General features: G+C 48.8%; 1 protein-coding gene across 3 annotated transcripts; it reads right to left on the reverse strand.

Moving 5' to 3' along the window:
* Positions 1-7,333: 7,333 nt before the first annotated feature.
* Positions 7,334-20,504, reverse strand: LOC126525623 (uncharacterized). Of its 3 annotated transcripts, none has more exons than XM_055067764.2 (3): positions 19,489-20,504; positions 10,741-11,020; positions 7,334-10,243 (listed from the first exon to the last, which is right to left on the reverse strand). In XM_055067764.2, exons 2-3 carry the CDS (start codon positions 11,011-11,013, stop codon positions 8,396-8,398), a joined length of 2,121 nt encoding a protein of 706 aa, XP_054923739.1. In that variant the 5' UTR covers positions 11,014-11,020; positions 19,489-20,504; the 3' UTR covers positions 7,334-8,395. The 3 variants fall into 3 exon arrangements, with proteins under 3 accessions (XP_054923739.1, XP_050029509.1, XP_054923740.1); XM_050173552.3 differs by having other exon boundaries at positions 10,741-11,024; XM_055067765.2 differs by having other exon boundaries at positions 10,741-10,996; positions 19,489-20,503.
* Positions 20,505-22,381: the final 1,877 nt, after the last annotated feature.

The following is a 22,381-nucleotide window of genomic DNA, read 5'->3' on the forward strand; positions in this document are numbered from 1 at the left end:
ACGGCCCGTCTGGCCTATGTAGGTTTCGCCACATGTCAGGGGAATCTGATAAATCACGCCAACGTTGCAATCTACATGGGGGTTCTTGCGTTTCACGCCACAGCCACCTTGCTTCTTTCTGGCGTGAAGTCTCTCAATGCGGGCGCAGAGGTGACTCAGCTTGCAGGGAGCCGAGAAAACGAGTGGGACAGCGTGCTTGGTTGTATCTTCTTCAAGTTGTATGCAGTTCTACGAAAATAAGGAATTACAACTGGCTTGGAAGTTTTGTTGGCAACATCAGCGTTTTCTTTTTGATGCGCTTTTAGCCTCTTGTCGAGCGTTTCAACAACTGCCGACGCAACCACATCAGGGAAGCCAGCCTCATTCAGCCTAGAAATTTGCATGTCGAAGCTGGCCTGCATGGTATGTGTAGATGACTTTTTCAGAGATTGCTCGATAATCTGTTTAGCAATGGCCCTTTTGGTGATATTAGAGTGAGCTGAATCATAGGGTAACAGTTGCTTTTGTGTGCGGGGACAGAAACAGCAACAAACGTGCACATTACCAAAGGCAAGTTTGAGGTCAAGGAACTGCAGAAGTTATTGACAGGGAGCTCATGTGTAAAAGTTAGACGTAAGGCGTTATGCTCAAAGAGATTTAAAATGTCTGCAATGACATCGTCCTACATAGAATTATTTCGTTCCTTCAGCAACACAAGAACATCGTCAACATACCTAAAATCACGTACTACTTTGTCTTTGTCAAGTACACCAAACAAGGTGCAGTCAATACTCGACAAAAATATATTGCATAAAACTGGTGCTACGCACGACCCAATGTACACTCCCTAATACATGGTGTCGAATACACGGTGTCCCAATACACACTGTCCCACTCGTTTTCTCGGCTCCCTGCAAGCTGAGTCACCTTTGCGCCCACATTGAGAGACTTCACGCCAGAAAGAAGCAAGGTGGCTGTGGCGGGAAACGCAAGAACCCCCATGTAGATTGCAATGTTGGCGTGATTTATCAGATTCCCCTGACCTGTGGCAAAACCTACATAGGCCAGACGGGCTGTTGTTTGAATGTGCGAATCCGTGAACACGAAAGGTCTATTAAAAACCGGGAGCAACGTCATTTGCCCATGCATTGTCTAGATCATAAATGCAGGCCTCTGCTCAACCAGGTTAAGATCCTGCGCAAGTGCAGTAACGAAAAAGCACGGGAACTTCTAGAGGCATATTATATAAAAAAGAAGGGACAAACATGCATCAGTGGCACATCGACCATACTTTACAATAGGGAGACACGTTTCCTAGAATATATGATTAGCTGAGCCACGCCATTGTGTTTATTTTGTATTTTTTCTCCTCTTATCTGCTGCTGATACCCTGACGTGCCTGCGCTGGCATGAACTGATATTTAAGTGTTTGCCTCGAACAAACCTCAGTTGTTATTTTGCGCCTGTCCCGTCTTCTTCCTTGTGATCGTCTACTAAGCGCATCCTATCTTTCCAAATGCAATGAACCAACTTGCCCAACAACGCATCCTGCTAAACTACTACATTTCTTCTACATCGGACTCTTCCTTTTGTGTTCTCCCTTCATCCTGCCAAGCATCAGCGGTCATGTCGGGTGTCATCGGTACTTCCTGCCGTGCAAGACTCGTGGGCCTATACCTCAAGAAAGGCTACATCTCGGACGAAGTCAATGCCCTGTTTGGACACTTCAAACCTTCAGTAGCAGATGCGAAACGCATCTGCAAGATCATGCGATCGGAACTATGGCGTCAAGACCGCTTGTATCAGGACACGCTTCGAGCCCTGTGCTTTTCCAGGGACCCTCAATGGTTGGCTGCAATCATATGTCAAGGTATAAGGCGACAGACGGCTCAGACTACGGAATTCTACTGGAGGCAAACGCTCAACCTTATGCTTCCCCGCTTCAAGAAGAGGAAGCCCCAGCGAGGTAACCTGGTGTGTCTGGGCGGAGCCTTGGTCTCAGACAAGGTGTCATCACTACTCCGGAAAGGCCCGAAATGTTGCTTCGAACCAACTTTGGAATCCCATGAATGGCTAGCCACGAACCGCCAGATATCAAGGAAAGCAGGTCCGGAAGACGAGGAAAGGTGCCTATTGGACGGCGTCGACAGCTTGGCAAAATCGGTGAGCAAGACTGGTAACAAGAAAGACTCCAGAAGCTTTGTTCACGGCTTCTTTGTAAGGAACAAACTCCAGCTCGTCGAATCTGACAAAGGTGGCTTCATCGTTCTGCCCTCCGGACTTTTCAACGAAAAAGCAACTGCAACTGTGCTCAAGAACTTTATAAAGGTACCCGTGAAACGTACACGCGTAAAGCAACCCGCAATTTCTTTATGCGATAACCTAGAACTAGTCAAACTGCCTCATGTTGTTAACAACAGTAAGAACGATAGCCTGTCTGTGTTTTTTACCGCAAAAATGCACAAGATTGATGTGTCCTTCAGAGCCATTGTTAACGAGAAAGTCACATTGCGACACGAAATTAGTATCTTTCTGCAGAAGCACTTGAACATGTTGCAAATTGATGATCCCTCTGCCACTAAGAATTATGAAGATGTTATTTCGCTTCTGCAGACAGTTGACTCAATCGGATTTGGGTTCTCCGTTGATGTAGAAAATTTATTCTATTCCATACCTCACCAGCCACTTTGTGAATCAGTGCGCAGCTGCATTGAAGCTAACGATGTCATAGGCTTCCAAAACTCAGCAGGCATCTCGGTAGACAGTTTCCTGGCTCTTTTGGAATTATATTTCAGTGCTACTTTTATCACCTTTGACAACTAAACCTTTTTGCAGCGACAGGGAGTGTGTATTGGGTCGTGCGTAGCACCAGTTTTATGCAATATCTTTTTATCGAGTATTGACTGCACCTTGTTTGGTGTACTTGACAAAGACAAAGTAGTACATGTCTTCAGGTATGTTGACGACCTTGTGTTGCTGAAGGAACGAAATAATTCTATGTATGACGATGCCATTGCAGACATTTTAAATCTCTTTGAGCATAATGCCTTAGGTCTAACTTTTACACACGAGCTCCCTGTCAATAACATTCTGCAGTTCCTAGACCACAAACTTGCCTTTGGTAATGTGAACGTTTGTTGCTGTTTCTGTCCCCGCACACAAAAGCAACTGTTACCCTATGATTCAGCTCACTCTAATATCACCAAAAGGGCCATTGCTAAACAGATTATCGAGCAATCTCTGAAAAAGTCATCTACACATACCATGCAGGCCAGCTTCGACATGCAAATTTCTAGGCTGAATGAGGCTGGCTTCCCTGATGTGGTTGCGCCGGCAGTTGTTGAAACGCTCGACAAGAGGCTAAAAGCGCATCAAAAAGAAAACGCTGATGTTGCCAACAAAACTTCCAAGCCAGTTGTAATTCCTTATTTTCGTAGAACTGCATACAACTTGAAGAAGATACAACCAAGCACGCTGTCCCACTCGTTTTCTCGGCTCCCTGCAAGCTGAGTCACCTCTGCGCCCGCATTGAGAGACTTAACGCCAGAAAGAAGCAAGGTGGCTGTGGCGTGAAACGCAAGAACCCCCATGTAGATTGCAACGTTGGCGTGATTTATCAGATTCCCCTGACATGTGGCGAAACCTACATAGGCCAGACGGGCCGTTGTTTGAATGTGCGAATCCGAGAACACGAAAGGTCTATTAAAAACCGGGAGCAACATCATTTACCCATGCATTGCCTAGATCATAAATGCAGGCCTCCGCTCAGCCAGGTTAAGACCCTGCGCAAGTGCAGTAACGAAAAAGTACAGGAACTTCTAGAGGCATATTATATAAAAAAAGAAGGGACAAGCATGCATCTGCGACACATCGATCATACTTTACAATAGGGAGGCACGTTTCCTAGAAAATATGATTAGCTGAGCCACGCCATTGTTTTTATTTTGTGTTTTTTTCTCCTCTTATCTGCTGCTGATACCCCGATGTGCCTGCGCTGGCATGAACTGATATTTAAGTGTTTCCCTCGAATAAACCTCAGTTGTTAGTTTGCGCCTGTCCCGTCTTCTTCCTTGTGATCGTCTACTAAGCGTATCCAATCTTTCCAAATTCCAAATCTGTGTTGTTACCATTGCTATCTACGGAAATTCGAGTGCATGCAGATGCATCGGAATTCGTCGAAATTGGTCGTTTCCGTGGAGTAATGACTTCGACGCCATCTAAGAAACTACGAGCGCTCGTCACTGCTCGTCACCCCGACGACGATGTCGCTTTAAAAATTCCCGCGCGGTGAAAAAAAAAGAACTGATAAGATAGTTTCTCTTTCACCCATTAGATGACGCTGGCTGTCCAGAAGCGCTCGGAGAGCGACAAAACTAACTTGTAACCATCGATAGCATGCTATCGATGGGTATAGGCGCGGTCACGAAAGTGCTAAACTCTACAGGGGAGAACTAAAGCGAGAAAACCAGATGCAAGCGGAGGCTGCCCCGAATGATTCTGCCGCAGGTAGCCGCAGTTACCGCCAAGAGGCACCAGAATTGCTAAGAGCGCATAGGTAAATATCTTCTGGTCAACAATTCGCAGTCCTTCAATACGGATGCCGCAACTTCACAGCTCTTGTTGTGTCCCTCTTTACCTGGACCGTACAGTTAACGCTGTTTTTGTAAGCTGTACAGCCATATACCAACTAGTTCAGTTTTCTCTTTTGCTCAACTTTAGGCAGCCTATGAATCGTTCTATCGGCTTAGCCAAATCAATTTATTATTTGGACGATCTCACCATATGTTTGCATCCCTGTAAAACGATGTGCGGTGCTGTAGTTTTATAATTTGCTCCCTTAACATAAGGTGCCGTGTTTTTCCTATGTTTCATTACTGTCATTGTCGTAGTGCCCCAGACATCGTCACCTTTCAGTTTCAGATTTAGAAGCTCCTCAATTGACTGGAAGTTTCGTTGTGAACGAATGGCCTTACATGTGTCAAATAGTGTATTGCAAATAATAGTTTGTACTTTTTTTACCCGCGGACGGATTCCACGCAACCTTTTTATATTTCACCATTGTGTAGAAATGGGAAAATATTCGGTATCCGAGTCGATATTAGAAGGTCGTGTTTCTCGACTGTTTGTATTCGATTCGAAAATAACGTGGAAGTAGCGCCGACACCATTGATACCATGTCGCAGCATTCACCCAGAGGTAATTTAAGGTTTTGTTACCTTACAGAAGGCTCCGAGACGTAGGGTTTTAAACAAGGGAACTTCTAAATAAACGGCTGTAGGTAAAGTTGTCAGGCTAGGCAGCGCCCTAGCCGCAATCCCATTTCAATGGGATTGCTGATGTACGTTCCACTCGTTGTCCTGGTAGTGTTATATCGAGTGGTAAGTTGCTCTACGCCCTTTCCGAAGTGCCAGCTTAGCCGCCTGTTTCACCTACAGGATGAAACGCCCATGGTGGACGTGATGGTTCGGTTACCAGCATGGTCAGTGGCGTAGCCAGGGGGTAACGCACTGGGCACGAGACTACCCCCCTCCCTCGGCATTTCTGTTAGTATGTGGCCTCCCCAAAAAAATTGCGCATACGCCACTGAGCAAGGTTTCACCACAGTTAGCGATAGTCGGCCGATATGAAGGCTCACACAGCTTTGGCGCAGAACGGGCCATTTCCAGGCAGGGAAACTCCGAAAATGACGGTGGATTTTCTGTCATGATTCTGGCGGCTCTCTCTAGGTGATAAAAAAATTCACGGACGAATACAATACTACTTAATGTAAAATTTGAGCGCAGTTCCATACGCGTTTTCATTTCTCCTTATATTGGCTGGCGCGGACAATGTCTAGTGCGGCACGTTTCAAACGGAGTGGAGTATGGTGCGACTAGCTCGCTAATCGGGAGATCGCGAGAGACAGCACGTGGGTGACGCGTGGGCGCGATTCACAGCAGCCGCCGCAGACAGACCTCCGCTCATGCAGCGCTTTGTTTCCATAGGCAAAGCGCGCTACTCTGGCGCCATCTCTTAGCCATCATGGCCGCAAAGCCTGTTTTGCGCTACACAACACTTTCCTTCTCACGTTTTCGCCATACCTTCCTCCTCCGCTTTCCTCCGCTATTGCCGTTTTTCATCCTTCACTGTGCTCGCTCACTCGCTCGGTTACGAGGGACAACGCCGATGCTCGTAGCAGGAACGGACGCCTAAAGCTGTGCTCTAAAAAAAATGCAGACTTCTGCTGCACTTCGCGATGACTGATATCTGCAACGGTGAAGAGCTGCCGTTACAGGAAGACTGTACGAATATACTGAGCCGACCCAAGGGTCTAAATCCCCAACATACAACAATGCGCAGCACGGTACACTGTAAAAGGGGTCTCGCCCTTATCGCTGAGACAACATAAGCGCCCACAGATATCAGCGTATTCCCGGTAACGTTGAAGGTTATTTTCCGCTTGTATTGTTTTTAGTAATATTTTTATTGATTAGCTGTTCCCTTCAACTACACTGTACACCGACCAGCTATGTGATAAATACATGATCACATTCAAAGGCGACTTACATCGACGAGATTGAGTGTTCCTTTGTTGCTTGAAGATTTCATCGCGAAAAAATTAAAATTATGGGGTTTTACGTGCCAAAACAACTTTCTGATTATGAGGACAAAATATATAAAAGATGAAAATATATGAAAGACAAAACACATCACTGAATGCTATTTTGCGGCTTTTCCCTTCCGCGTCTAGGTAAACGCGAAAGCGTCGCTCGGGAAGTTGCGCCGATTCAGCGTCTGTTCCGAGCGACCGAAAGCACTGTCAAACGCTGGCGGACTAGGCGCGGTGACATGTGTGCAGAAGCTCCGCCCCCGTAGCTTTCCCTTCATAGCCACAGAAAGTTGCGAGCATGACGCGGCAATCTCAGGCGAGGGAATGGGGAGAGAAAGATGGAGGTTGAAGAAGAGAGTTTCACTCCTTCTCCGCCGTTCCTTTCCACCACGCGGACAAATCAACGGTGCCTCTTTCGCTACAAGACGCATATTCTCCGCGAAAATGTGGTCGCTGTCCCGCGTACTGGCATATGAACATGCTGTGCATAAGTATTTCGCAGGAGAAGCTGCAATGCTTCGCGAATTGGACATGTGAAGAAAAAAAACAAGAACGGTCCTCCACCATGCGCGGAGCCAATCGAGGCCAGGGGAATGTCACCGGTGTTACAGTGCTGGAAGGCGCTGTCGCCTACCATACATATGTAAAGCCTTGAGTTCTGCACTTTCTCCAAAGAGCAATAATTTTATGATCGTTGTGATATTTCCGTCCCAACACAAGATACTCCCCAAAGAAAATTAAGAAGAAAAAGAGATAAATACACAGTGCTGTTTGCAAAAATTTATTTCGTAACTATAATTTCGCAACTATGTTGCGCACGAAACGCCAACGTAAAAAAGAAAGAAATGATGTCACCTTATTTTAAGTTACATAAATATGGCAGGAGTAACGGCCAGCTTTCACAACAAAACTTGGCGCCTCTTTTTCTTTGATGCTGTTGAGAAAAAATATGTACATATATATTGTGAATGATGCGAAGTCATTGCTCGGTATGTCCCCTCTGCAGTCGTCGGACCCGTTTCTCAAGAGTACTAGACTATTTTATAGTACAATCTACTGCCACGTATAGTTTCCAGCACATGTGACACCACATAACCAATTGAAGCGTCTCCCAACGGCTTCCGACTTCGCGGACGCATTACCCGAAAACATGAGACCAGAGCTCCTGCCTTAAAAGGCTATGCCTCGGCACCTTATTGCTCCAGAACTGGCACTAGAGGTACAAGACCGCAACACCCTTTAAGGTACGTTCTGTTCGAAGCGCGCGTGGCATCGTCGGCGATGAGATGTTCGAACGGTGTAAAGCTAACTGCCACATTGATTCAATTGACCGTGTCATAGTCCACCTATGTTTCGCAACAGTTACAAAACAGCTTGATTACGGCAGCCTTCGGCGTTGGGCTTTGTCATCATCTTATACGAAATTCTCTGCAAAGTCTGCCTCTGCTATAACGGGACGTTATACATACTTAGGTATTAACAAAGCATCGCACATATGTCGGTCGCAAACTGCGTAAGAGATTCACTTTCTAAAAAAAAAAAAAAAGAATGTTGTTTTCTCGATTCAAAGAAATGCATGGTACTCGCCTTAGAATGTGGCAATAAACGTGGCGTCTCGCCACCTTGCGACAGCCTTCATAGAAGTATGTACATGGCTGATTTGTGTCTTCTTGCGAGTCGCAGTTTTCCAGCTGCATCCGCACACTTCCGAGGACACCCCGGTACGGCCTCGTACCAGGGCGCAAACAAAACGTCATGTTCTGCCTCGGTCGCTCACTTCGTGCAAATCCGTTTTCGACGAGAACTTATTTCGACGAGAACTTATTTCTAGGTGATCGTAGGAAATGTCTGCTCCTCGTAGTCCCTCGAAGTTTCATTATTCATCGGCGCTTCCGCCAGGCAGTAGCAGTACTTCCGCAAGACCGCGTGACGGATGCAGTGGGACTGATTGCCGTACTTGTTGATGCGACTGATGTCCCCTAAGACGTCGAATTGTTCCTCCCCGTTGACGACCATCAGGCCTTCCAACATGGCGGCGCTGGGAAGAACCTCGACGGTGACCCTGAGGCGCCGCGCGCCGCCAGCGGTCTCCTTGACGTTGTCCACGATGAACAGTTCCTGGGCGTCGTGGACACGACGCAGGCTAAGCCTGGCGCATCGTCGCCTCCTCGCGAACGGTTCGTCCAGTTCGTCGGAGTTCAAGAGGTCGTTGACTTTTTCCACGAGCGCCGTGGCCGCCTTCCTGACGAGAGAGCTGTCCAGTTCGACGGGAACCTCCGACCCGCAGGAGCAGTACTCGGAAGGTATGCCCGCTCGCTCGCAAGTTCTGTCTCGCGTAACCTCACCGAATAGGCTGATGCCGTAGTGCGAGTCGTCTTGGCTGACGATCGCAGATCCACCGCTCGCGAATGACGCGATGTCCCGAAGTGTGGCGTACGTGTCGAACGGCGTCGTCAAGCGACCCGCGTTGGTCTCCAGGTTGGACGCGATCTGGGAGACGTTTAGGCGCGTCAGCGTCGACTTCGATGCGACACCACGCGCTTGCGAATCTAGCCAATCCATTCTTGCGGGAAGCCCGAGGGCGAAGAATGGCAGCCGCTCTTCGATTCGACCCACGAAGGTTGATCGGATCGAATCGAAGCGATGTCCGTGGTCCGAGAGGAAAAAGAGGAATGTGTTGTCCAGGTGGCCGTTGGAGCGAAGGTAGTCGAGAAACTCGACGAAGTCGTCGTCGGCGGCTCCGACTTGCTGCGAGAAGTCGTGACTGATCTCGACCAGGTAGGAGAAGGCGAAGAAAGGCCTATCGGAATTGCTAGCGTTGCGGCCGTCGAAGTAGCGTTTGACGTATTCGAGTTGCAGCATGTGCTTCGGCCCGTTTCCCAAGCACAGCGCCGAGCTAGACATTAGCAGGAAGGACTCGTAGACGGCGAGCCAGAAAGGACGCAGGTAATAGTCCGTGGGCGGTTTCGTGAATCCGCGGGCGAGGTAGTTGAACAAGGCGAAGGCCGGGAAGTCCTCGGCAAAGAGCGTCTCGTAACCGGCTTCCCGAAATTCCTTCCACACGATGTGGACGTCGTCGTAGACCTTGTCCCTCTGTCCAGGTTTCACGACGTCCTCAACTCGCCGGCCTGTCAGCAGCGCCAGCAAGTTTGGAAACGTGTTGTCCCCAACCTTGTTCATCCCTCGGAAGACGACGGCGTTGAGCTGGGTGACGAGGTAATCGTACGTCTTGGGCAGGAACCGCATCATGGACAGTCTCGAGACTGAGTCCAAGCCGAAGATTAGCACGTTTGGTGACTGCCTCGGTTTTATCCGCGGTTTTCTACTCGCATGCCTGGAACCTCTGAAGCTGGCGTTGCTTCTTGGTCCTCGTGTTCGTTTGTTCGGAGCTGTCACGCTGGGACGAACGGGAGAGCTACGCCGCACCGCCACAGCGTGGATGTTGCTGTAGATGGGCCACTTCAGCGCGTTGCTACAACTGACGGTGATGACGTCGTCATTGAGAGGCACTTTGTCTCTGGTGAAAGGCACTGCGTCGCTGTACGTTATCTTGTTGTCAGTGACGCGCTGGACGGACTTGTAGCTGCACCGGAGGCTTGAGAGTGAGTAGCTCGATGACGCATTGAACCGCAGGTTGCCGTACGAGTCGATAAACGTCAGCCAGGGTTGCCGAACCTTGCAGAAAAAGTGAGAAAGAGATAAAAAAAATGAGATCATGCTGGCACTCACGCCACGATCGCTCAGCGGTTCTGCTGCTGAGCAGAATGTCGCGGGTTCAACTCCCTGTCGCGTGGCGGACGCATTTCGCTAGTGGCAAGTGCAGGAGCGCTCGTGCAACACGCTTTATGTACACATTAATGAAGCAGGCGGTCGAAATTGATACAACGCCACCCCCCCCCCCTCCATAACGGTGTCATTCATAACTCACTGGGCTGATTTGGGAGGTTAAAATCAATCAATCAATCAATCAATCAATCAATCAATCAATCAATCAATCAATCAATCAATCAATCAATCAATCAATCAATCAATCAGTTTGTTTGCAACCTTGAAAACACCCCTTTATGTATTGCAGACGCAGAACAGGAGGAAAATTCGTCTTCTAGAACCCTCTTCCATAGCATCGCTGCTACGTTTAAGCCTATCAGACTTGTGACTATAGCCACACACACCTTGCAGACGATGGGCGTGACAGGGTTCAGGTACGGCCACACGGCGGGATGGAACGGGTGCAGGGCAGGCAGCGAGCAGCTCTGGCGCGGATCCCTGGGCTCCTGGACGTCGGGGTCGTAGTTCCAGTAGCGGTGCCTGAGGTACTCCGCGGGCACCTGGCCGCTACCGCGGCCCGTCAGCAGGCCCCAGGGAGGCGACGTCATCAGCAGCAAGGTGGCCAGGAACGGCAGCGCGATCAGGACCGCGGGGTGGACCCTGTTTCGTCGGAGCATGCCCACGCTTCCTGGTCAGAAAACATATCGGTCGGGAAACGCTCTGCGTGCACATATTGCACCGAGTTTCTTGTCTCGCCCACTACGCGCACATTGCTCACTGATTCAAGCGTGTCGACGCTAAATGCTCACCCGCCAAGGTGACTCGGTGGCTGTGGCATTGCGCTGCTGAACCCCGAGGTGGTGGGTTCGATTCCCGTCCACGCTGGGTGCATTCCGATGTGGGCGGAATGCCGACACGCTCGCGTACTTAGATTTAGGCCCATGTTAAAGACGTTATATAGACCCACAGGTGGGCAAATTTTATCCGGAGTCCCTTATCAGATCCTGGTTCTGGCACGTAGAAGCCCAGAATACCATTTTTTAAAGGTTCAATGCTCGTCATTGTTTGTGTGTTTGTGTTCATTACTGCGATAGCAATTACACGGATTGTCGAGGTCCGTTCGCACCATTGGCGCCGTCACCGTCATGCTGTTCACGGTATCGGCTCGCGCGTGCAAGGCTAGAGGGCCTCCTGCGAAGCGCAGCGCGTTTGGCTGCAAAATCGACGAAGCCAAGTGGACGGGCCCGCCATGCCACGCTGCGCTGCGCTGCGCTGCGCTGAATCAGCGCTGCCGGAACCATGCAGCCAGCGTTCTGACCTCCGCTGGTGGCACGAGCGTTACTGCTCGCGCACACGTTCCCGCCGAGTTGCGGTGCGCGTACTACACCGCAGTGCGTGTCAATCAATCAATCAATCAATCAATGCTGTTTATTAAAGTGCCCAGAAACAACCTCGAGGGTCTTGGTGCTGGCGCACTCGGTTAATAATAATAATAATAATAATAATAATAATAATAATAATAATAATAATAATAATAATAATAATAATAATAATAATATATTAGTTGACGTATATAGACACAATTGCAGACAAAACAGCACGCTTAAGCTTCCAAAATGTAGCTTGTGCGTTAAGCTGGGCAGTCCAGCTTGACAGAAACTCGTGAAATTTAGAACAACCACTGGATATAATAAATAATTACTGAATAAATTTAAAAATTTATGGGTACGCACTGGTACGCCGTAAAACGGACTAAACCTGTAAATGTCACTTTTCCTGAGAAAGACGCATATTGCGGAGAAGCCAACTCCTAGGAACATCTGTTTGCTGTGGTGAAGCTAGGGAAACGATGGAACATCTTTTAATGTGAAGATATCTGCCCAGCGGTCGATTTAGGCACCACTGGACTCCTTGAAGCCCTTGGGTTCAGCGAGAGTAGGGGGAAAGTAAGCATGTCCGCAATATATATTAGTAAGAGGCGATTGGAAGATCGGTGGAAGTAGGGAAACGACGAAAAACGGTGACGTACAAAAACAAAGTTCACAATAGGGAGCCAGAAAAATTGGTTACGGGAATTCATCGTGCTTTTTTCTTTTCTTGTTTTTTTTTCTTTCTTTAGCCGAGTTAGAACATTAGGCAGTATAATAGCAAGAGACTGGAGGCGCGACCCACCAAAGGGGACGCTCATAACATCCATCCATTCACCTACTACTTCAGCGGGTTATGCATGCAGGCATGGACACCTTCTTAGAAGCGTCGCGAGTACCATATATCGTATGTATTCACTATAAATATCTCCTTACGCACGTTATCCGTGTAGTACTGTAGCGTCCACCGACGCTGCCACGCGCGCACGCTAATAGTCGGCGCCCTCGGTCGGCATGGCAAAAGTAGTCCCTTCTAAGACCCTTCAACAATTTAGATTGGTTGTCAACCCCCAGAATTGAGTCTTTGAGTCTTCGGAGCTCGAGCTCCTGGGTCACCGCACCTCGGCGCTGGGAATTCGCCCAGTTCCTGGGCCTAGTGAATTTCTCTCGACGCTTTATCCCGCACTGCGCTGAACTTATGCACCCATTGACTGAGTTTATTCGCAGGACCAAGAGCTCCTCACCCGCAATATCCTGGTCTCCCGAAGCTCAAGCTGCTTTCAGGGCTGCTAAACAAGCCGTCGACGATTCGGTGCTTCTCATCCACTCGAGAACTAACGTGCCTACTGGCATCATGGTGAATGCTTTCGGCGTGGCCATCGGCGCTCGACTCTGAGTGGCGTCCACAGGGCTTCTTCTCTCGGAAGCTCCAACATGTCGAGACTCGCTACAGCATTTTTGGCCGCGAGCTGCTCGTTATCTACTCCAACATCCAGCACTTCCGGCACTTCCCGGAGGGCCAGCCATTTTATGTTCTAACGGATCATAAGTCTCTGGTGTATTGTGTTCCGTACAAACTCTTCGAAGTACTACGTCGCACGTGAACTTGGTTAACTTCATGACCTATATATCGCAATTCACTACCAATATCCGGCACATCAAGGGCACCGACGAGGAGGCAGCTGATGCACTCTCCCGCATCACCTACCTCGGCACTTCGACATCAACTGTGGACTGGGAACGTCTAGCTCGGGCGCAGATGGACGACCCTGAGCTGCAAGCGCTGCATGACCATCCCCGTTTCCTCCTTCGACAACTGGTTCCTCACCCGTTTGTGCCTGGCTCACTCTGGTGTGACGTATCAGCGGCTGCACCTCGCCCCTTCGTTCCCGCTGCCTTCCGTCGTGCGCTATTCCAGTCCCTTCACGACATCTGCCATCGCAGCATCCGAGCCACACAGCGCATCGTTACACAGCGCTACATTTGGCCAAGCATTAGCACCGATGTTCGTCAGTGGGCACGTTCGTGCCTCGCGTGCCAGACCGCCGAAGTGAACCGCCACACGAATTCAGCTACGCAATTTTTCTTGCCACCTGGCTGCCGATTTGACCCCGTCCATCTTGATTTGGTTGGGCCGCTTCCTTCTCTCACGACTGCTGGTACATTCGAACAATGATTGATCATTTCACCCGTCGGCCCGAAGCCGTGCCCATTCCGGACATAACTGCAGCTGTTGCATCTCTGGCTCGCCTAGCCTTTCCTCCTCTCCACTTCCATTCGCATAGCTGCGCCGTTTTGAGTGATCGCCGGGCACGGCTGTAACTCAAGCTTAAACAGCTCCGCTGTTAAAGCAGTGCGGTCAGAGCTCTCTTGCAATTATTTTTGCCATTTCTGAGTCGCTTTGCTCAGTAGCACACAATAGGAAGCAGTGGTTTCATAGAAAAAAGTTGATTTTTTTTGTTTACATAGAAAATTGGACAGGAAAAGATGGATCACACACTTGATACAGCCACAAACTAGAAGAATGTTTCAACCACGACAAGCAAAGCGTAAAGTAATAATGATATTGCGAACCGGGCCAGGCGCACGTAGCGTGAATTTGCAGTGAGGTAAACATCCTTCACAACACGATCCCAAATGCGCATTACGCTGCTTGAGCCGCGCCAAATGAAACGCTTGTGTGATGGTACAGGTGAGCACAGAAGCACAACTTCTGTACTTTAAACGCAAGGTCTTGCGAGGGACTTATAGAAAGTTACGCGTTCGAAGTGATTGATGCACATGCTCTTCCGGAAAAGACAGGTGCAAAAACAAACGTGCGGCTGCACGGTTAACGGGTGCCGCGACTCAGATTCTATGCTACACGTGCAAACTACACTCACCCAGCGTAACAAAAGTCTTCCTAACCATGTTTTTAACACAAGAAAGCGCAAACTTATATCTTCAAAGAAAAGGAAACGCCGCACGAGCGAGGCGACGCGTGGAAAAGCGCGGCGGGGCGGGCGTAACCAGCGGCGCATGACCGGCGCAGCATCAACGTCTATGGAAACGGGATGCGTGGACGTAACCTCGTAGACGTATGATAAGCTATCTACCTTTGAAGTAAAGTAGAAGTGCAAATCGCTACGCCGCCTGGCGGGTGGTCAGACCCTTACTGGCTCGGCCGCGAAACGCTTCGAGTGTTCACTCTTTACGTAGGTACGTGCATGTTTCTCTATGATGATACGCTCCGTCATCTGCCTTGCTTGCGTTTCCGTTCTTGAAGACGCCGCGCTCGCTACTTTCCTGTCGAGAATGCTGTGCCACATTGACGTTAAATCGTAGCGTTAAAGAAAGGAAATGAGCGCCAGACAGACGACGATTATCGTTGCGAGACAAGATACGTCCCGTCAAATGGCCTTGCTTGCGTTTCCGCTCCTGAAAACGCTGCGATCGCTACTTTCCTGTCGGGAACGCTACGTCACGTTGATAACGCGCATGCTGTTCGTGACTTGTAAGTTGACTTGTAAGTGCCGAGCTCGCAACGTTAAAGAAAGGAAATCGGGCAAGACAGACGTCGATTATTGTTGTGAGACAATATACGCCCCGTCATGTGCTTGCGTTTCCGTTCTTGACGACGCTGCGCTCGCTACTTTCCTGTCGAGAATGCTATGCCACGTTGACAACGCGCATGGTGTTCGTGACTTGCAAGTGCCAAGATCGCATCGTTAAGCGGAAGCTTTAGCTCAGGCCTAACTCCGACGCGGCCTATTCAAATACATGTAAAACGCAAAAACGCTTTTCTGAGATAACCGCTGCACAGATTTTAATGAAATTGGCTGCATTTGTAAGATAAAGCTAAATTCTAGGGACTGTTGGAAGTGGAATTTCGATTTATGGCCTGAATATAATTGAAGAAATTTCCAAAAATTCGAAAGTTCGGAAAAAATAGAAGCACGAAGTTTACAAATTAATAGTTCTGCATCAAGAACAGATATCGCGGTTCTGTAAACGGAATCCATTAGATCATTCAAAGCGGTCAAATTATATATGTAAATTTATATTTTACGTGAATTTGTTACGTTGTGTTCAAGAGTTCTGCAAAAACTGTATTTCCATATTACTAAATAGTTTTTGAGATTCATGTTTAACATATCAATTTTGTCCGCTTTAGATGTACTATGAGAGGCAATTCACAGAATTGTATTATCACTTTTCATTGCCGAGTTAAAATTAAAATTAAATTATGGGGTTTTACGTGCCAAAATCACTCTGATTATGAGGCACGCCGTAGTGGAGGACTCTGGAAATTTCGATCACCTGGGGTTCTTTAACGTGCACCTAAATCTAAGTACACGGGTGTTTTCTCATTTAGCCCCCATCGAAATGCGGCCGCCGCGGCCAGGATTCGATCCTACGACCTCGTGCTCATCATTGCTGAGTTGCAGCGTTGTAAACTGCGTAGTCTCGTTTTCTGAAACTTTTTGACTTTTGCCAATTTTTAGTAAAAAAATTGACAATTCGAAACCAACAACAACAAACCTCGTCAAGTTTGGTGCAGTGGTTGCCGAGAAAAACGAATTCTCCTTTAACATGTATTTAGATAGGAGCACTCGAAAGGAAATGCGGGCAAGGCAGATGTCGATTATTGTTGTGAGACATGATACGCCCCGTCATCTCCCTTGCTTGCGTTTCCGTTCCTGAAAACGCTGCGCTCGCTACTTTCCTGTCGAGAATGCTATGTCACGTTGGTAACGCGCATGATGTCCGTGACTTGGAAGTGCCGAAGGTGCCGAGCTCGCAGTGTTAAAGAAAGGAAATGCGGGCGAGACAGATGATCATTGTTGTGGGACATGATACGCCCCAAAGGGTGCAGACATTTTTAACACTGTAGGGCACCCTTCACGGAACAGTTCATTACGGGCAGGCTATTGATTTGTTCGTTCGGGTGTTTTTATTCAGGTCTGAAGAGGATACCATATAGCGAGACAACTCGGTAAGGCTAAAGGGAGGCGATGACTTAGCGCTTCGGAGTCGCGCCTTTACAGTGCGATTGCGCAGCCGTAATGCCCCGGATAATCCCCCCAAGACGAGAGGTCTTGCAGCTGGGCGCGTTTCGCCGCCGTAGCGTTGGTAAGCGTTCGTTTTCACTCACTCACGACGTTAGGTGTCACGCCACGGCGCTCTCGGACAAGTTATGCGATACGCCGGCTTTTTCCTGGCGCAGCGTCGCTGTAACAATTGCACCTGCAACGTCTCAGGCCTCCGGTGCAGTGCTTTTCTGGGTCCGTATTCTGTGACGCGTTATGCGAGCTTGCAATTTGGTCAGCTCTGATTGGCCCAGAGGGCTGCTATGCTGCCGCTCCGATTGGCTCAAAATGCCGCCATTACCAAATTCGACAATATGGCGGAACTTTTTACAATGTATACGAATATCACCCCGCGGATCGTGCAGAGTTGATATTGGTTTTCGAAATCAGTCTCGATGGCCGGCTTTGCATGGCTTACACCCAACGCGTTTCTCGTGCGGGTCGTGCGAACGTTTGTGGACATTCCTTTACGCTGTGCTAGAAGCGCACACAGCGCAGTCTAGCGTTGCATGCTTTAAATTCAAGGCGCAGCCGGCCTGTCCGCGATATTTTAATTCGCAATACCCTTTTCACCTTTTTTTCGTGTAATCCGTAGTCGTCAGTGTTCATTTTGGATGACTGCATGGATTGGCAGGCCATTGGGTGGCCTATTCTGGCACTTGCCCATCGCTTAATAAACTACAAACTACACAGTCACCTTATACCGGAAGCAATTTATCTTCCAGGTGGTCGAGTCTGAGGAACCGCGTGCCAATCGGCCAATTGAGTGCTTCGATAAATACTCAGTACTTCGATACTCAGCCGAAAATTTCCTTTGACAAGGCTGTGTACACGTCTTTCCCTCTTCATGTGTTGTTTTTTTTCCTCGTCATTGCGAAGAACGGCGTTCTGCAAGAGCCAGATACCCAAAGCCAGCTAAGCATCGTTCTCTTCTACTAAACCTCCAGATCGGCATGTATATTGTCACGTAGTATAGTGACGGCGAAGAAAGCATCAAAACTGTGATTGACGAAATTTGCGTTTTATTGGCCGAACCTGTGCCCTTGAAAACGGGCTACACTCAAAGGACAACGATAGCGGCGAACACAGTCGGCGATCGTCGAAAATCTGATCAGCGGGTCAAGGGCATCGACATGCATCGGCTTTTATACATATATAAGTCATCGAAGGTTCCAGAGTAATCGCTGGTGCCCGCGTGTCTTCCAGAAAGTACTACACAACTCGCGCCGCGCACACACGCAGATTGCACAAAGTTCGGTGACAACCAGACAGCGGATAGAAACATCAATAACATTTGAGGAACTTCCGATACACGCAGGCTCGTCCCTTGCTGAGCCATAACACAGTTGTTCAAACGCGGTCACCCGATAAGGAAACAAGTACACGTGTCGATATGAATCGGAAAGCTCACGTGCAAGACAGCGCACTTGCACTCTCACAAAGCAACAAGTCCTAGTTCCTCTATTTAGCAGCTAGACGACTTGTTCTGACGTCGTTTCAACGCACACATTATACTATAAATACCCCCCCCCCCATTTTCTCGTAATCTTATCAGCCGCGCCTATTGAGAGACGTTGGCGATAACGGCGGCCTTGGAGCACAATAACGAGAAACAAACGAAGAAAAAAAATAGAATAGAAGGAAACCTGGTTCCTGCATTGTTATTTCCGGCAGACAAGTACCATTACCTCGTAGCACGACCTGCCGTTATCTAATCCTCCTCATTTCCCTATAATCTGCGACGGCAGTATGACACCGAGGTCGAGCTCTGAATCTTGCAAGCAAACTCGCAGTACCTGTTCGCTGTCCCAAATCACCTGCACAGGTCTTTTGCAGCATATGGCCTGTCCATGTACTCAAGCAAGTCGCAAAGGCACGCCCATCGCCACGGTCAAAATAAAAATTGTGATGTTTGCTGTAGCTCGCACCAAACGCATGGACCTACAAGGATCCGGATTAACTTCGACCATGTGAGGTTATTTAACGAGCGCCGAAATTCAAATGCACGAAACTTTTTTTTATTTCGGCCGCCAAGCCAATGCAGTTGAGCACATCGACATGCCAAACCGCTCCGTTAAATTCGGCCCACTAGATGGTAGCGCGCTTCTACTTTCACGAAGCTACTCGTTGATTCTTCCGTCGTCAGCCTCGGGCCCAAGACGTTACAGGGCAACCAGAGAACAGCTGCCAAATTGCAACAAATTAATTAACCCTGTAATGCCCGAACGCAGTTTCATATAAGTTAATTGTGCACCATGATTTGTTGCCTTGTAGAGTACATGTGTACCGAAATAATGAAATTCGCTGCTTTGGTGAAATCTTAATTCTTATAGTAATTGGTTTACTGAACCATCAGGAATTGAAAGCTCGCCCTCCAGCCTATAAAGACAACCACAGTTATAGGCTACGCGCTTAGTTTTCCACGCTTGAGAATTTCGACAAAGCAAGCCCAGCGCGGCACAAATGATTTAGGAGCGACTTGAACCAAAAATAAGGTGGATTTATTAAAGTCAACGCTTCGGAGCCAACCCGGATCCTTCCTGCATGGGGTTGACAACACTGACGGTGGCGGGGTGCAGCTTTTGAGATATTCTTCTCGGGCACTACGTGGGTCAACATCTCCCAAACGGCTGTTCAATTCCCCCGCATTCCAACGAATTAATCGAGATCCGCTGCAACACGCGATCCACAAATTCAATAGCGTATAGTACCGTACCTCAGGCAGTGTCGTGTGTTTTTTCTTTTCCTCCGCCGCTCCGGGTCACCGGCGAAGCACGGACCGCTCGGGCTTGTCTTCCTTATTTCCGTGGCGCACTTTGGTGCAGCAGCCGCCCACTCGCTGGCTGCTACTGTCACCGCTGTTGCCGCTGCCGCCGCTACGCCGGGACAACATGCGCTTCTGGGCGAGCGAGGCCGCGACAAGCGACTCGGTCACGTGACTAGCAGCTCTGCCGAACGTTGGCTCGGGGTATCGGCATCGTTCGCGGCCCGCGGTTTCGCCGCGGATGAGACGGCAGCGACGGTGCCGGAATCACCCCCGACATGCGATTGTTTCGTGCGGTGTTTCTTTTTTGTTTTTTGTTTCTGTTTTGTTTTTTGCGCGTGTATCCGTCCGTGAGCTGCAGGTGACGATTGACTAGAGGCTTCCGTGCCACCATCATGCTCGTCGCGGATCGAGCGACGAGAGCGTGGTGCGAAACTACGCTTTGACTCAGCCCTGTCATCGTATACGTGGCCAGTGTTTCATCGCGTATGTGCAGTAGGCGTCGCAGGTTTACGGGACGCAGGATTTGAGAAATACAGCTGAATATTTGCCGAGTCTGCAGACGCAGCCTGGAATTGCAGATCTTTCGCTTTCCGTGTGCTATAGCAGTCGACCACAGAGGTTTACCGAACGCGAATTTCGTGCTGCAATTTCCCGCTCCCATGTGTAGGGTAGCAAACCGGTTAAGCTAAACTGGTTAACATCCCTGACTTTCCTTCTCCACTTTTTCCTTCCTTCCTTCCTTCGTGCTGCAAGCGTGAATTTCTGCCCGGTCGAGGCAGTGGTTAAATTGAAATTCTGTAGTTTTACGTTGCAAAACTGAGATTTGATTCTGCGGAATAATATTTATAGCCTGGTGCTTTTTCTTATTTATTTAACGTGCGCCCCAATCTATAAGCGCACGAGCGCTTTTTTGAATTTCGCGCCCATCGAAATGCGGCTGGCACCGAACTCGCGACCTCGAGCTCAGAAGCGCAACGCCGCTGGACTATATACCGCGGCAGGTGGTTACAACGCGGGCTTCCCGCAAAATGCGAATTTCTGTTGTGCCGGGGCATGGCGCTTCTAATTTGATAAATCACTGCGTATACGCTATAGAACAGGCTATGTACTACCCAATGAAGCTCTTAATTCGACGCTGTATGCCGCGAAAATTCAGCTTTTTTTCTTTTTTGTTTACAGAGCCTGCAGTGCCTCGTAAATTTTCGTGGCCCACTGTACGCTACCGACATTGCGCTGTACTGTTTACTGCGCAGCTGCAAGCAAACGTTGTTCTGAATCGACATGTGTGCACAGCGCAAAAGACGAGGACTGAAGAAAGAACACGACACCCAGGCGGCTGACTTCAACTGATCTTTATTTGCGAAATCGCCAGAACTACATACACGAGCAAAAGTAATGAAGAGCAACTTGTGCATTATGTCACGCATGAACCCGTATTGCATCACAGCCAGATACTTGATTTCGTTTTGGGTGAGGGCAATAGACGGCATGCTGATGCCAGCCGCTGTATCTTGCCAGCCTCTATGACTTCACGTGTAAGCTGTTCTCGGTGTTTGGAGATAACGACGCAGTTTTCAAATTCAGGGTCACAAGGGCAATCTCTGAAAGATACAGCGGCTGGGTGACGTTTGCATCAGCATGCCGTCTATTGCCCTCACCAAAAACGAAATCAAGTATCTGGCTGCGATGCAATAGGGGTTCATGCGTGACATAATGCAAAAGCTGCTCTTCATTACTTTTGCTCGTGTATGTAGTTCTGGTGATTTCGCAAATAAAGATCAGTTGAAGTCAACGCCTGTGCCGTGTTCTTCCTTCAGTCCTCGTATTTTGCGCTGTGCACGCATGTCGATATTGAATCACCAACTCGCCCAAGCTTCCACCTTATCAAGTGACTGCTCTGAAATGTAGCTTCGTCGCGGAACCCGCATCCCACAATCTTTTGGCGCCGACTGTGCGCTTTTGCAGGACGCGCCATAATAGACGGGGACAGCATTAAAAAGCACTGTCCGTGTGCCCTTCCCTGTCGTCTGTCTTCTCCTCCTTTTTTCCCCTTCTTTTCATTTTGCGCTGATACTTATAAACATTGACCACGATAACTATAGCTTAACTACATAACGAGGGTCTCGAATCCGGCAACATTGATGCCTTCAGGTAGCATGTGTGGGTTTATTGACCTTGAGACAAAAAGATCACGTTCTCGTGACGCCTGCGGCCAAAAGGACGTTCCACGTCCGCCGCCAAGGTCTGTGAGTGCTGGCGCTGGCTAACACTCCCAGGGTTCTACTAGGACACATAAATACCCAAGAAAGTGGCTGAGGAAACGGCGCCGCGGTAGCTCAATTGGTAGAGCATCGCACGCGAAATGCGAAGGTTGTGGGTTCGGTTCCCACCTGCGGCAAGTTGTTTTTCCATCTACTTTAATTTCCATTATATTTATCATTTCTTTATTTCATTTATTAAGCACAAGTAATTTCCCCTATGTTACCGTTGGTGTCAGTGTTTGTTGGCTTCTTACGATAAGACTAGCTTAACTTTTAGTTCCTTTAGCAAGTACATGCGCGCTGCAGAGGGGCAAATCTTGAGCGTCGTGCGCACGGTGTCTGCCGTGCGCCTTGGTGTCGACAATCGATAACGCCTTTTGACTGATCAACTAACTAGGCCGATCGACCGACCTTGGGCTTGTCAGAGTGCAACGAAATCTCGGTAAGTTGCCGGGAATCGGACTCTCGGCTTCGTGCTCGGCATCGGAACGCCGTTACCGCTAAGTTGCTTGCATATACGCTTGGTTTCGTCGGCGCAGAAGACGTCGGCCTCTTTTAAAAAGAGCACTGAATAGAAAAAA

The sequence above is a fragment of the Dermacentor andersoni genome, chromosome 8, assembly GCF_023375885.2.
Source record: "Dermacentor andersoni chromosome 8, qqDerAnde1_hic_scaffold, whole genome shotgun sequence".
Taxonomy (NCBI): Eukaryota; Metazoa; Arthropoda; class Arachnida; order Ixodida; family Ixodidae; genus Dermacentor; species Dermacentor andersoni.